This window comes from Sciurus carolinensis, chromosome 1 (assembly GCF_902686445.1).
Source record: "Sciurus carolinensis chromosome 1, mSciCar1.2, whole genome shotgun sequence".
Lineage (NCBI taxonomy): Eukaryota > Metazoa > Chordata > Mammalia > Rodentia > Sciuridae > Sciurus > Sciurus carolinensis.
The window spans coordinates 63,829,358-63,845,317 of NC_062213.1; the positions used below are offsets into that span (position 1 = coordinate 63,829,358).

At 38.3% G+C, this 15,960-nt stretch overlaps 1 protein-coding gene across 9 annotated transcripts in view; it reads left to right on the forward strand.

Annotated features, from left to right (window-relative positions):
• Positions 1-15,960, forward strand: part of Eya1 (EYA transcriptional coactivator and phosphatase 1) — a 313,994-nt gene that overhangs the window by 182,145 nt on the left and 115,889 nt on the right. For all 9 annotated transcript variants that reach the window (XM_047552207.1, XM_047552224.1, XM_047552216.1 and 6 more), the window contains one exon: positions 6,453-6,530. In XM_047552207.1, coding sequence (XP_047408163.1) covers positions 6,453-6,530 — 78 coding nt within the window. The remainder of the gene's footprint in view (positions 1-6,452; positions 6,531-15,960) is intronic.

Here is a 15,960-nt window from a genome sequence, read left to right on the forward strand (position 1 = left end):
CGCTTGTCTGGTATGCTGGATTTGATCCCTGGCACCGTAAATCAATAATAATAGGAGAGACCTGTTTCTTTAGAAAGATGGGAAGCAACCTATTAAGATGGAGTTACTGAGAATATCAAGAACCCAAATAATGGAATAGCATTGTAAAGTGAACATGGAAGAGGCAGCAAGAGGAAAGGTGTAGAGATTAAGCCTGCTCAAAGAAAGGATATTTCCACGGAAATTACTAAGTGAAAAACCAGAAAATGTCATGGGGATAGGACAGGTTTAATGCAGTTTCAGCATTCTTTATAAAATATTTTGTGAGAACATGCTCTAAGAGTGGGGAGTGAGGTATGGTTCAGGAGCTTGAGGGAACTGGAAGAGACTCCATGGAGACCATTCCCAACAGTTGACAAGAGATGGAAAAGGGGGGACTGTTGAGCAACAGAATGATTCAAGGGAGTGAAGAAAGGTGGAATTTATGTGCACTCTTTCAGTATGCTTATTGTGACTCATTCTACATGCTTATACATCCAGAACAGCAGCTGAAGGGTGAACAGTGAAAGATTGCCCATCCTGGGATCAGAGTTTGCAAAAAAGGATGTTGGGGAAAATGAGAAAATGGCATTCTCTAGTGAGGCTAGACATCACCGGTTATGGATTCCAGTCTGGGCAAGTGAGACTAGTGAAGCCAGAGTGGAGAATGGAGAGGACTTTGGAAAGATAGGATATTCTAATGAATGATGAGAGCCTGTCTGGTGAAAGTAAGCCAACTAGGGAAGTGAAAGGTGGAATTTCTTGAAGGTACTGTAGTAGGCAGTGGTACAGCTAAGTCATTTAATAACCAAAATTGAGTGAAGGTAAGTCTCAGAGATGAAGGAATCATAAGGAATCTAGAGGGATGTGAACTGAGGTTTTGAAGTTCTTGAGCATTATAGTAAGAAACAAAATTGAGAGGAAGCCCAAGTTTGTGTCAAGCAAACTCAGAAAAGTCGTGAGAAGAGCTTGGATAAAGCTAGGGAGGATCTGCTGGTCACATCGGCCAGTGCCTTTCCTGTGCGTGGCTGGATGAATTCTTTGGAACACAGCTGACTCTCAGTCCAGAAAACAGGGCTTCCCTTTCGGGATCAACTTGCTTTAACTGCTTTCTTAATTTATTGTGAAAAATATATCTAATGGGCCAAATTGCTTGTCTCCTCTGATTGGCCTGTCGTCTCCTTGAAGATTTATTTACATGACTGTAATATTCAAAGTACAACCAGAAGTTGCCTGATGGACATGAAATCATGATTGAATGGGTTAATTAGATGATCTTGATTGTAATGTCACAAAGCTGCAATGCTCTGATAAGTCTTCACTTAAATTTATGGTGAAGAAAGACAGGTTTCTCATTTTCAGGGACCAGCTTACCCTAAGTGGCTAAAAAGAGATGGCACATCTTTTCCTGGAATTCTTGATCTCAATTCCTTTGTATACCATCTTCCTCTTCCTTCAGAAAGAGTATACACTGGCTATACTCATCAAGGTACCAGTTTTCTTAATGCAATCACAGTTCAGTCCTGCCTTCTTGAATTATTATTTTAGCTATACTGAGGTTGATCTTAGAAAAGTCACTTCTCTTTATATTCTTCTCTTTTACTTTTCAAAGGATAAGCTTAACTTTAATGTGATATTTATGACGCATTTTAACCCAATTTTTTTCCTTCCCCCCCACCCCACTTTTCCCTCTATACAGTCCCTCCTTCCTCCATTCTTGCCCCCCTCCCACCCCCCATTATGTGTCATCATCCACTTATCAGTGAGATCATTCATCCTTTGGTTTTTTGAGATTGGCTTATCTCACTTCGCATGATATTCTTCAATTTCATTCATTTGCCTGTAAATGCCATAATTTTATTATTCTTTATAGCTGAGTAATATTCCATTGTATATATATATATACCACAGTTCTTTATCCATTCATCAATTGAAGGACATCTAGGTTGGTTCCACGATTTGGCTATTGTGAATTGAGCAGCTGTGAACATTGATGTGGCTGTATCTCTGTAGTATGCTGATTTTAAGTCCTTTGGGTATAAGCCAAGGAGTAGGATAGCTGGGTCAAATGGTGGTTCCATTCCAAGCTTTCTGAGGAATCTTCACACTGCTTTCCAGCGTGACTGTATAATTATCTTTTTATGGGTGCTTTTATAATTATAATACAATTCACTGTGACATTCATACATGCACATAACATAATTTGATTAACCTCATTCCCTAGTACCTCCCTTTTACCTCCTTTCTTCTTTCCCCTTTACCCCCTTTTTCTATTCTCCTGATCTCCCTTCAATTTTTTTGAATTAATGCATTATAATTAATTATAGATCACAGTGAGATTCTTTGTGGCATATTTGTACATGCACATAGCATATTTTGGTCTATTCTCTTCCCCAGTATCTTTTCTCCTCTTCTCCCTCCCTTTCAAACCCCTTTCTCTATTCAACTGGTTTCCCTTACATTTTCATTTATCTTTTAAAAATTCTCTCATGAATATATTATAATCCATATAATCCCCACTAACAGATGAGGAAGCTGAGGAGCACAGAAAATTAGTAACTTATTCCAGATTCATACCATTGGTGGCAAAGCTAGCTTAACATTCAATTGATAATTCCAAAGCCAGTACTTTTAGCTCTTTATTCAATATTATTACCTGGTATTACTCTCCAGCAGAAAAGAGAAAGGTATCCAGCCCAATAGAAGTAGAACACTACTACAACTGCTGGTATTAATGGTGGTAATGAATATAGGTTCAGCTCTAACTTTATTCCAGTCACCTTACACAGGTTTTTAGGAGTCCTTACTGCATTCATGTAATATAGATAAAAGACTTAATTTTGCATACACAATAATTAAAGTCAAAGGATCAAACATATTTTAGAAAGTCTTAGAACATGTAATTTCATCCTCTGACTTTAACCCCAAAGCTTGAAGGTATTGATTGATGGGTGAAACTCTGGATGGGATGGGTGCTCCTCTGGAGAGGTACCCTGTGCAGCTCAAGCCTGGAGGACATGGCAGAGTAAAGGAGTCAGGGGGAGCAGGGATTAAAGAAGAGAAATTTCTGAATTTTTTTAAAGGATGAACGTGAGTAGGTTCTTAAATTGATGAGACGTAATATTGGAAATGTGAGGTGGTGGAAAACCCGGCACACCTGAGTGTGGGCAAACAAGAACAACAACAACAAAATCAGTCTATTTTCTAATAGGCTGGATATTATATAACAAAAAAGTATTGGGGAGGTAATACTGGTTATTTAGAGGAGAACAAGTCACGCATAGATTTTGCTTTTCCAACAGTTAGCTTAGATGGCCTAGCTGTTCCCAGTTCTTACAGTACCTTAAATATCTAAACTTTAAAAACTTCAGAATGTGATGTTTTAAGTTCAAAGTCTTGGAGAGGTGGTCCTTTATGTCATCTCCAGCCAATTGGTAAATGTGTTCACACTAGTGGGGATGAAATGGGTAACATTTTGGTTGCTAGATTATTTTTGTCTTTATAACTCTCTAAATAGGTATATGGTTAGCAACAATAAAGCCAGACTACTCTCTGTTCTTTTTGGCTTTCACTTGCATACTATTTTACATCACAATAAATCAGTAGTCTTTTTAGCATCAGGTCCCTGGCAATCAAAATATTCAATTACAGGACCTGATAAAATCATGAATATCCTGGTAGTTACTTTAAGTACATCCTCTTCTCTTCAACAGCGAACCTTTTTAAAAAATTGAATTCATTAGGAGTCTTTATTCCTCAGTGTAAAGATGGCTATATTTGAACAAAGGCAAAAGGCAATGAACTTGGAACCTAAAAGAAATCCTATCATCTTCCCTTCCTTTCTATTCTTTTTTGCCTAGTTTTAATGGATTTCAAGTATAACTGAATGTGCCTCTTGGGAGTGAAAGTTACATTTGATTAAGCTAATGACATGGAGAAGAGGTGGTATAGATTTTAGGGATACAGGAATAGGATTAATGTTGTTATAGGAAAGTTTTGACAAAGCAATTGTGTAGTCCAAGCTACAGAACCATAGACCTTAGGTTTTGCAGATTTAGAAAGTAATTTGGAATAACACCCTACACAGCAATTCCCTCTGCCTCTTTTCCTGACACTTGGAAATGAAACTTCTGCTTGAGCTCTTCCAGCAAGTTTACTACACTGGAAGCTCTGAGAATATTGGAGGGCAGGCAGGGACTATGGAGGGGGTTTCATTTTCCACTCTACCACAGTGTATGGCACTATGCCCCAGCAGCCTTGCTCTGTTGTACAGTGGTTCTAACAATGGGAAGTGCCATTGATTACCAGTCTTCAAGCTTGCTTTGTGGGCCTTGGAGTAAAAACATCCAAAATTAAAATTTATTTTTGTCTCTTCCTCTGTGGCTTGGGCAATTTTCTACCCCCTCTGGTTTCAATTTTTGCATGCAAAACAAAAAAACAGGGAGTTTATGAGTGAACTCTGAGACCTACTTACAGAATTGTCTTGAAGAATTAATGTCTATAAAGATTCTGACACATAGTAGGTACTTTACGTGACCTGCTTCCATTCCACTTAATTCTAATCTTTTGCTAAGATTATGGTATTTGATTCTGAGTTCAGAATCCCAGTGGTGATCTGTTTAGCAAAGAGTGAAATAGAACTACTGTTTTTATGTGTACAGAGCATTGTATATGTTCTTTTTAAGGGGGGTAAGGTGTGAAGTGGGCAACTGGGGAGGACACTTTGAAACTGCACTAGTAGTGGAATACTGGTGTTCCTAAAGCCCTGGCAGTATAGTAGTTCTGAAGAACAAGATCATTAGGTTGCTGGTGGCATGGAGAGAGAAGGGAAATACAGTATTATGTCAGAATTTGTTAGCATCAATTAAGACTTCTAACCTAAAACAACTGGCAGAAAAGTGAAAACTTGAGTTACAACTTCAGTTTCACTGTTGTGTGGTCTACATGAAAACAATGAGGCCCTGTGATTTCCATTAGTCTGGCTTTATTCCCCCCAACCTTGTTTAGAACCTAGCTAAATAATTATTTTTTTGAAAATGACTATCTGATACATCTATTTATAATGCTTATTTTAGAACTACTTATTATACATTGGTAAAATACTTGGCAGACCTAGGAGTTAAATGAATTTGTCTTCTACTTGGTATTTCCTAGAGATCGGCCATGTTGAAAGAAGGAAGAGCTATGTTTTGTCATCTTCTCTGCTTTTAGAATATGTTCACTCTGTGAGCAAATTCTCTCTGGTTATTTCCTTGTTGGAGTTTTCAATTCAGGAAACACATCAAGGATTTTTAGATTGTCTTTAAAAATTACTGTACCCTTTCTGAAAACCCATTAATGGCGAACGAGTAACTTCCACAAAGTAGGCTAGGCAAGTTCCAATGATAGCCTTTCATCAGAAGTTTCCAGGGAAAACAGTAATTCTAGCTCTTCTTTTGAAAACTAGGGAGGAAAAAGCCAGATGTTCTGAGGTGGTCTGGCTCATCTGTTTAGTAGAGTACAATAATTCTATTAATCTATCAGGGGAGTGGATTACTTTGGAGACTCTAGCATAAATTTCCCTCTCCACCAAAAGGAGCTTTATCAAAGATCATTTGTATATATTTATCCCACAAACTATTTCCTCTCATTCTATTTCAAAATGGAAAACTTCATTTCTTCTTCATTGTGTATTGTTTCTGGTACAAAGTTTACATAAAATTTTAATGAATTGGCAGTTTTATGACTTGGTGATGATAATCCATTTAATTGAGAGCAGTCTTTGATTCATGCTAGATAACTGAGAAAGCATGTCATAAAGAATGTGTGATACCAGTATGGTATGTATGTACACACCTACTCTGGAGCATCTTGAAAGCCTGCTAGTGTTTAGACAGCCACTTATTTTCCACTGCTTCAAATCATTTTGTTTTATCTTTTTGACTGACCAGATAATAGAGATTTTTCTATAATGCCAGGAAATATTTCACATCGTGTTTCTTATATTTTGAAAGATGTTATTTATTAATAAGTTATTTAGTAAATATATAAGGGAACAATGAGTTTACTTGTAAAGTGCTGCTTTTAAAAGATAACTTGTAATAATAGATTGCTTTATAAAAAAAATTTTAGTTGTATATGGACACAATACCTTATTTTGTTTTTATGTGGTGCTGAGGATCAAACCCAGTACCTCACACATGCTAGGCAAGCACTCTTCCATTAAGCCACGGCCCCAGCCCCATAGATTGCTTTCTTATGGAGAAAAAAACATGAATTTTTTAAGAATATTGTTATTAATATTAATAAGAATGTTTTTATTAAGAATATTATTCTGATTTATATTCAAATGGGAAAAGATTGTTTTTAAAGTGAATTTCTTATTATTTGGATGCTGTACCATGCCTTTATAAACAACTATTAATTGGATATATGATGTATGTTTATTTTTGTAGTTAAAACAGAGCCAATGAGCAGCAGCGAAATAGCTTCAACAACAGCAGACGGGTCTTTAGACAATTTCTCAGGTTCAGGTAAGGAATAAATATTAGATTTTCACCCTAATATGAAATGTAATTTTTCTAAAGTATTTATATATCCGTCTGTGTACATACATATAAATATGTGTTTATACACACACACACACACACACACACACACACACAGATATACATATAAAATATAACTGCTCAGAATCATATATGAGCAAATTTGGGTACTTTTATTCAGTGTGATGAAGTTTTTCTCCCTTTATCTCTCATTTGTATCCTTTGGGTAGGCAGAATTTGACTTATACTTCCTGATAGATTTGCCAACCATTCTCTTAAATAATTCTCATATAAACTACATAAGTTAAATAGACACTGTGAAACAGTATTAAATTCTTAAATCATTTTTTTATCTCTTTCACATTAATAAAATCTGTCTCCACTAGGAAATGCCCAATTTACATCTATCATAACAAAATTGCTGACAAGAAGGTAATGGTGGTAATGAAGTAACTGTGAGAAACTGTTTGCCAAGTAACCCAGCTTAGACTATTTCATTTAAAAATTCTTTATATCGAAAATATTTTTAAAGTTTTTAACCCTTCTCATATTATCTGCTATATTTATAAGGTCTCTCAATCAGAAAAGGTTGTACTTTCATAAATGTTGACTGCACTTCAATCAACATGTCTTGGTGTAACACACAGTGTATCAATATTGGCACCTTGTGTATGTACTCCTAATCTGTAAGGTTCAAATGTAAAAATTTTTCCTCCAACACTTTCAATTACAGATTCTGGAAGAAAAAAATAAATAAATTTGTGACTGATTTAATCTAGCTCTTAGGGTCATGCAAAGGGGATTATATGTAGATAAAAAATAAATGCATACTTCAACACTAATGATATCAGGTAGAAGCTATAAAAAATAATGAAGCATAATGTTATATCCATTTGATCTTTTGGAAAGCATTTTCTGGAATTTGACTTGTGCTAGGCAGTATGCTCGGTGCTCTTATGAATGTGCAGAGATATGGAAATGGTCTTAGTTCAGGGGATGATTGAGTGAACAAATGACCAAACCTTCACAGAGTTTTTTGGTAATGCCAGAGGGAAAACTGGGAAGCCTAAGAACACCCAGGAAGGGACCCAATGGGAGACCAGGCTGGAATGGGCTAATCAGGGAAGGGGTTCTAAATAGATGGCTTTGCTCTATTTAAAAAAATGAGTAGGAAAAGTGCACATGTAGAGCTAGAAATGGGAATGTTGGACAGATGGGCCACTCCATGGGTGGGGGCCACATACATACATGCTACTTGGGACAACTATCGGATCAGCATTCTTAGTGTGTATGGTATAAGCAGCGAGGATGTGCTGCAGAGGGAGGTTAGAGTCTGAAGAGGCTTGTGTGCCCTGCATGGAGTTTGCTTTATCCTAAGTACAATGGGAGGCATCACAGGAAGAGGTTTCATGCTCATGTTTTAATCTAGAATCATGACTGTTGGGCAGGATGGTTTGGGGGGTGCTGAACTAGAGAGACCAATTGGAGGATTATTTGTTTTAATTTTGGCAAGAAATATGGAAGACAGCACAAGTGCTGTCAATAAGAATGGGGAGGAGGGATTCAATATATTTATGAAGTGGGATTTATAGTCATTAGTGACGAGCCAACATGGGAGGTGAGCGTGGCAGAGAGAGAGGAGCTAGGAAATAGGAGAATGATTGACAAAGAAAGATGGTGGCCTCAGTTTGAGGTATGTTGGATGAGAGGTGTCATCCACCTGAAGATGTCAAGTATTTTAGGGATTGGAGCTCAGGAAAGATTTGAAAAGGGAATGTTGAAACTATACTGGAGGTTAAAGTTAGTGGGCAATAATAAGGTTCAGAAAGAACCAGGGAAAACACACATACACACTCATATATGAAAGAGTTGGGCAGAGGATCAAATGGAAAAAGGAGTAATTAGAGAAGGAGAGAGAGAGAGAGCACTGAACTATATAAGGGAAGAATGTCAAGGAAGCACTGTCTACTTGACAGAGTCATACGCAACTTTTTTTTTTAATGACATGAAAAAGGTTAACTATTTAAAGTGAAAAAGCAGGTTACATAAGAATAATATTTTCAGGATAATTACAGTTTAGTTTCAGAAAACAGGCATTTATGTGTTCAGATGTGTGTCTCTGTGTATGGGCACAAAAATTAACATTGACACTCTGGATGGAAGAATAAAATTTAAATTTCTTTCTTTCTGATTTTGTTTTTTTATCCCAAGGTGAGATTTTTGTTTGTTTGTTTTTCTCTTTTATAATGCATGTGTATAACATTTATATATATATATATATTTTAATTTATATATTTGAAAAGTAACAAATTTAAGTATAAAATAAACATGTACTACAAAGAGACAACTAAGATTTTTGAAGGTATATATGGATAATAGTATTGTGTCAGTGGTTTTCATAACTGCACTATTGTAAAGAAATTCCTTGTTTTAAAAAAATGAAAACTGAAATATTTATGAGGAAAGGGACATCATATGGGTAACTCTCCATATATATGTATAAATATTCACACATAATGTATATTTTCGTGCCTGGGAAACTCCCACAAAATGTGAGATTTACATGTGTTCACATACACACAGTGCATTGAGTATACAGCTAATGTAATGATAGAGAATTTGGATGAAGGATACCCGGGAAGTTTCATACTGTCCTTGTAACTTCTCTGCAAGTCTCAGAATAGGGCAAAGTAAAAACAAGTAAGAAGCACCAGTGGATGTAGCTTTGGCAGTTTTAGTGGGCAGGAGGGCTTTACTTTCCCTTTTCCCAACTCGATTGCACATCCTGTTTCACACATCCCATTTCTGTGTGCCCAACATAGTTCCTAGTGCATAAAGGGTGCTCACCAAGTTTCTGAGTGGGTAGGTGATTGGGTGAAAAAGGTGAGGAAGAGAAAAAGATCTTTCAAGTGCACAGTGGTAAAAGGAGGGGAAGAGAAGTGAGTTTGGGTAGAGAAAGGGGTGACATTGAGAAGGTCAAGGAGGCTTTATGCTGCTAATACAGAATTTTTAGGTAACGGATGAAGGAAAGCCCTGATGGGACAGCAATAGCTTCAGCCTCAAACAGAGGTGGGTCAGCTTAGGAAAGGAATACCTCTTCCACTGCAGCATTGCAGAAGATGAAGTGGAAGGTAATGCAGAAGTATTTAAAGTGTATCCCTAATACTCAAAATCGTACCTGGCACATATTAGGCATTTATATTTGCTTGATGAATTCACAGAGGGCAATGAGGTGAGAGAGCTCCTGTCTGAGTCCTCTAAAAGCCTACAGGTCCCATCGCCATCTGGCCTTGGTGACTCTACCTTGCACCCCACTTCCCTTGCTTACTGGCATCATCTGATACTCTGGATGTGCTCCTTAACACAGGGCCTGGGCACTAGCAGTCCCTTCCCCTTGAACCTGTCCCACTCCCTCACTGCCTTCAAGTCTGTGCCCTGATCTCATATCGTCACCGAGGCCCACCCTGAGTACCCTACTCAGTGTTACACAACTCTGCTCACTACTTCTGGTCTAACAGGCTGAACCCTCCAACCCCCTTCCTCTTGCCAATGACTTTACAATTTATTTACAGATTAAATTTGTTATTGGACTCTCAGCCCCACCAGAGTTTGTGAAGGCAGAGATTTTATCTTGCTTTATTCACCTCTGTATCCCTAATACTCAAAATCGTACCTGGCACATATTAGGCATTTATATTTGCTTGATGATTTCACAGAGGGATGAATCAGTGGTGGTGATAGGGTTGTGATTTTGAAGCATCAGAGGAGATTGGAGTAGTGCTGTGTGGAATGGGGAAGCATGAGGCTGCTTAGAAACCTAGAAGGCAATTGACAGTAGAACCAAAGATCCAAACAAAACTGGGGCTACTGAACATGGAGCTTTTATGGTGAACTGGTTTTCCCTACAAGAGCTCAGAAGGCCAGCTAAAAAGACATTTGGTTTAATCCAGGGTTGAGACTTGCCAGGATGGGTATGGGAGAAAGCAGAGTTAGGAGAATTGAGAATGTCTGTAAAAGAACGGTTTAAAATAATTATTCATGTATCCAAGATAGGTAGAAGATAAGGGTTAATAACTTGAGAGGCAATAAGGATGTTGGGGTCCTGCATCTCTTGATGAGGCTGGGGAACACACAGAATGAGAATAAAAGAATGAGAACTCTGAAACAGGAGAGGTCGTTCTGAATCTCAAAATTCAGTGAAGCATGGGACACATACTTCTGTAGTTAGTTCTCCATACTCCCCTTCCTTAGCCTTCTTCCCACTTTTCAAATTACTTTTTAGCATCTGTCTTCCCACTCAGCTATAGGCTTATGAGAATAAAGATTCCATGTGGGTGTCTTATCCACCCTTATCATGGTATTGAGCACCATAGGAGATGCTTGTAAATATTTGCTAAGCAGATGAATGAATTGACCAATGTGCTTATTATGGCTTGAGACCATGGGATGGAGATAAAAAAGGGTCTGGAGGTAATATGAGCTTAATGACTGAAGTAGGAGGCTGGAGTGGAGACCTAGAAAGACTGAGAAAAGTGTTGGATGTATAACCCAGGGTGATACTGGGGCTCCTCAGGAGATGCAGCCAGATACTAAAGGTCTAAGAGGTGAATCGTTTACACAAGTGTGAAAGAGTTCTCGTGAACCTCAGAGAAAGAATGGTTTTGCAGGAGAACAGGAAACCAATGCTTTGAAGAAGCAATGAAGATATGTTTTCTAGGGTCTTTGTGATATTTGGAATCTGAGATAAAGTGCAGCTTCCACTTGCAAAAAGATATGCAGGAGAAGCCAGGACTTTGGAAGACAGCTTAGAGGGAGGTGGAGGGATAGTTTAGAGAAGAGGCAAAACCTAGAAAGGGTCTTGCTTTCCACAGATTGACTCTGTGTTGAACACAGTGGAGAGAATCAGGCAGGGAGTTGGTCAGGGCGTGGCACCAGGGAGGTGGGTATTCTTGTATAGTCTTTTGCATTTTTTTCTCCCTTCTTCCCTCCCTCCTTCCTTTTCTCCTGATGAGAAAAGATTCAAAAATCAAGGAATGTTAGAATGGCTGTGAACAGAGCTTTGGATTTATAAAAGAAAGAAATCTCCAAACCTGTGACTCCAAGCTGATCTTTACTTCTGTAGTGATCGTTCCTACTTCCTTGTCCATGATAGTTTAAAAATATGTGTGCCCTTAAAAATACCCATCCCAACTACTCTTGGTGTCTTTAGAAAGTACATAGTGAGAAAAAGGAGAAATGGAGCCCCTCTGATTTTGGGGATAGTAGCCCACCTCTTGCTTCCAAGGAATTCTAAGGAGGCTAATTCTAAGGAGGCCTTGAGGGTTCATGTGCCCCAGGGAGTCCCTCAGGTGTCCTGGTGTGGAGACACTGGTTGGTTTTCCAGGGATGTGGCTGAATTAAAAATTACAAGGCTGTTTATCATGTTTTTAAAGCATAATGAGGTTTTGCTCCCTTATTCTTTATCAACAAAAAAGCATTATTGTAATGATTTAAATTTTCAGAATTACAGGGATTGAAAATAATGTGTGTGATATCTTTGCATGTCAGTTCTGCCATTCCCCAAAATCTAAATGTGTTATTAGGTGAATAAAATGCTAGTTGGTGATGTTGATCATACAAAGTTGATGTCCAATGATATTTGAAAATGGGAATAGAAAAAAGAACACTTCTGGAAAAGAAAAAAATGAATGATAAATACAGTTGTAAAATTTTTAATAGGTGGTAAGAAGTCAGAACTTTGTGGGTGCTGATCATTAATTGAGCAATTATTTTTTGAACAACTATTCTATATCAGGCAGTGTTCTATTCAGAAGGAATATGGCAGTGTGATGGGGGACAAGTCTCAGCCTTCACGGAGCTTTCATTCTTATGGGAGAGAGAGATAATATGTAGATGAGTGGTGAGTTTTATGTGCCTAAGTAGGTCTGTGAAAGGTGTTATGAAGAAAACGAGAGCTCTACGTAATGAGGAGGGGGGGTATGAAAAATGGTGGAATGAGACATCATTACCCTATGTACACGTATGATTACACGAATGGTATGAATCTACATCATGCACAACCATAGAAATGAAATGATGTACCCCATTTGTGTACAAAGAATCAAAATGCAGACTGTAAAAATTAAAAAAAAATTTAAAAAAGAAAATGAGTACTGATCAAAGAACACAGTGGAAGGGTGGATGGAGAACTCTGAGGAGTCCTCCTCTAAGGAGCAGCATCAGAGCAGAGATTTTGGTGAAACAAAGGGAAGAAGTTGGGGTAGAGAAGTCACAGGTAAGGTGGTTGTAACATGATCTAATTCCTGTTTTGAAGGGATCACTGTTCGTTGCATGGAAAAGGCATTATAGGGTGAAGGGTGGAAAAGATGGGGTGGAAGCAGGGAGACAAGCATTTCCCCAGCCTAGAAAATGATGTCTGTGTTAGCTCTTGTCTTCCTAGAAGAGTCACTAGAGGCAGGATTAAATGTGCCAGGATTTTGTTAGGGGAAAGAAGTGAAGGAGAAAGGGAAGAAAGGAAGGTTAGGTTAATTGGCAGTCTCATGACATTTGAGCAAGGCCATCAGCAGAGTAGCAGGTCTTCCAGGAACAGGCCTGCTTTCCTATGCCCAAGGCATCATTGTTGACCAGGAGAAGCCCTTCTAGCTATGGCCTTCCTGAATTTATATGGATGGATTTCAGAGCTTGGCATCTGGGCCTTGGTCAGTTACACACCCTGCAGCAGGAGACATGAAAGATGCATTCTCTGGTTGCCACAGTGTTGGGGATTAGAACAGGTGGTAGATGAAGCAAAGTGAGAAGTTGTCAGACTTGGGGTATTTTTTGAAGAGAGAACTAATGGGACTTAATGATGAAAGGGTGTGTGAATATAAGGGAAAGAGAAGAATCAAAACCTACAGTTAGACTTTTGACCTGCTTGTCAGACTACAGGATGTTGACCTTGATAAGATGGCATCCTGGGGAATAAGGGAACTGAAGACATGCTAGTTTTGAGATTTCAGTGGTTCTTTCAAGTGGATTCTTGAATTGTAATTATTATTCACTTCCACCTCTCCTAACCCCACAACAAGATTTGGGAAACTTTGAGGTAGGAGAAAGAGTGGAATAATTGGAAACAAATTTACTGACACAGGTAGGGAGACATTGGTTGTTCATATGTTCCCAAGGCTTTGCAGCAAATGCAGCTTGAAGTTTACTAATGGTAACGTGACTGTATTATTTACCTTGATAGATGATCTGGAGACATTCCCTTTGCTGTAGGTTATTCTGGTCCCAGGAAATTAAAATTAATTAGAATTCCTGGATTATTGTTTAAAAAGTTAAAGGAGTGTTAAGCCATTTTAGAGGAAAATACTCAAGATTAATATGGTAGATTTTTTCCTACAGCCCACAGAACTTTCAGGGGTTTAGACTTGGAGAAATCCCCAAAGATATGATTTCTTATATAGTGACTGAAATATTTGACAATTTTAGGAGCACTTAATTAGGCAAATTTCAGCAAGATTATTTTCTTCACGTTTGATCAATAAGGAATAGTATTTAATTTTTATTGCTAAGAGCTGGATCAGGTTTATTATGTATGTTTATAAATAGCCTAAAATAATCAAATCCTTAAGTCATTATGATTTTACAAATCTACTTTGTTCATGACCTAAATCTAATATTCTTATTACACAAATATTTGATTACATACCATGTAACTAGGCCCTATCAGGTTCAGAGGAATCAGGTGAGTAAGGAGCCCCCAGCCCTAGAAGCTCATGGTTAGCAGAACTAACATCTATACACTAAATACACTAACTGTAATACAATATGGTGAGTGCTACATTGCCAGTATTTGCAACATTCCAAGAAAGTACAGAGAAGGAAGATATCATCCCAAAGGGCAAGTGACATTTTCTTCTCCATGGTGGAGTGTTTGTTGGCAGATGAAAGAAGAACATTTCAAGACAGAAGGGTCTATGAAGAACAATCAAGATAGACATAAGAATGCAAGACATGCATGGAAGTTCTAAAGCCCAGGGAGGTTGCAGAATACCAAACCCAGGAGGTAGTTGAAGCTCTACTCTTTTTGCATACTCTTGCAGGCATTTGGAATTCATCTTATGGATAATGTGTTTGAAAGATTGTGAGCTGGAGAGTAGATGTGAAGAGGAGGAAGGATCTCCGTGGTAGCAGGAGTGAGGGGTGGATGGTGATGGGTGGCCATCCCTGAGTGAAACACAGGGAAGGTAGACACGTGGCCACTGCATAATCTAGGAGAGACCTGACAACCTGAGCTAGGACTGGAGTCCTAGAGTAGGGATGGCATGTGCAGGAAGTAGATGAGTCAGCAAGCTATTTTTGGATTTAGGATGGGTGAATGAATGGCAAGTCATGAAATGGAGGAGTTGAGATGATTTTGAGGTTTCTAGTTTATATATATGGGGTCAGGGGATAGAAGATTTAGGGGGAAAGAGATAGCAGAACCTGGGTTCAAACACGACCTATCCCATTTATTTGCTTATATGTGTGACTTCTATCAGCCCTGAGTTCCTATATGAAATAGGAGTAAAGACGACTGTTTGTAAGCATTTTGCTGAACTGATGATGATGTTGTCCATTAGGTAGACTTAAAATATAGAAGGAAGGGCAAATTTGGGGGCAAAGGTAGTGGGAATCTGAGAAAATTAGCATTTATTGGCACAAATCTTGTATTAATCATTTTCCATCAATTATCTTAGTCTTCACAAAAATCATAGGAGGTACAGGTAGCATTATAGCCATTATTTTGTAAGAGGGTAAACAAGGCTTAGAGGGAATAACCTAAGACCTTATATGAGTTAGGCTTTGAATCTGAGCTGAAATTAAATTCTCATTCTAGAACATGTGCTTAATTACAATAATCTACAGCCTCTCAAATCTCTTTTCTCATTTATACACACATACTATGCATATGCTATAAATCCCAGCTTCATAGAACGTCTCTTACTCTGTTAATACACCTGATTATCTTCTAACATTTTTTTAAATTGTCGGGTACATCCTGTTGAGTTTGTGAACATTTCTTAAGTCATGGCCCACAATCTGAAAGACACATAGGTGTAGAGCTAGAAGGGAAAGGTTTTTCTTGGCTTCCACCATGGGGTGGCATTGCATTGATTGATTTTTGAGCAATTGTTTTAACTCTGATTGCCCAGAGAAGATATTACTTGTTCAGCAACCCATTGGATAAATCCACTTTGCCCTTGGCCCCTTTTCAGGCTTAGGAGGAGGGAAAGGAGCTGCAGTCAGATACCTGGGCAAGTGGTAGTCCTTGTAGTCCAAGTGTTCTCTCACTAATCCCTCCCTTTTACAAACAGCAGTATTTCACTAATCCTCCCACAGCTACTTGTGTGTCAGCCTTCCCACAGAGCAACTTGTCTTTGCATGTTTGCTC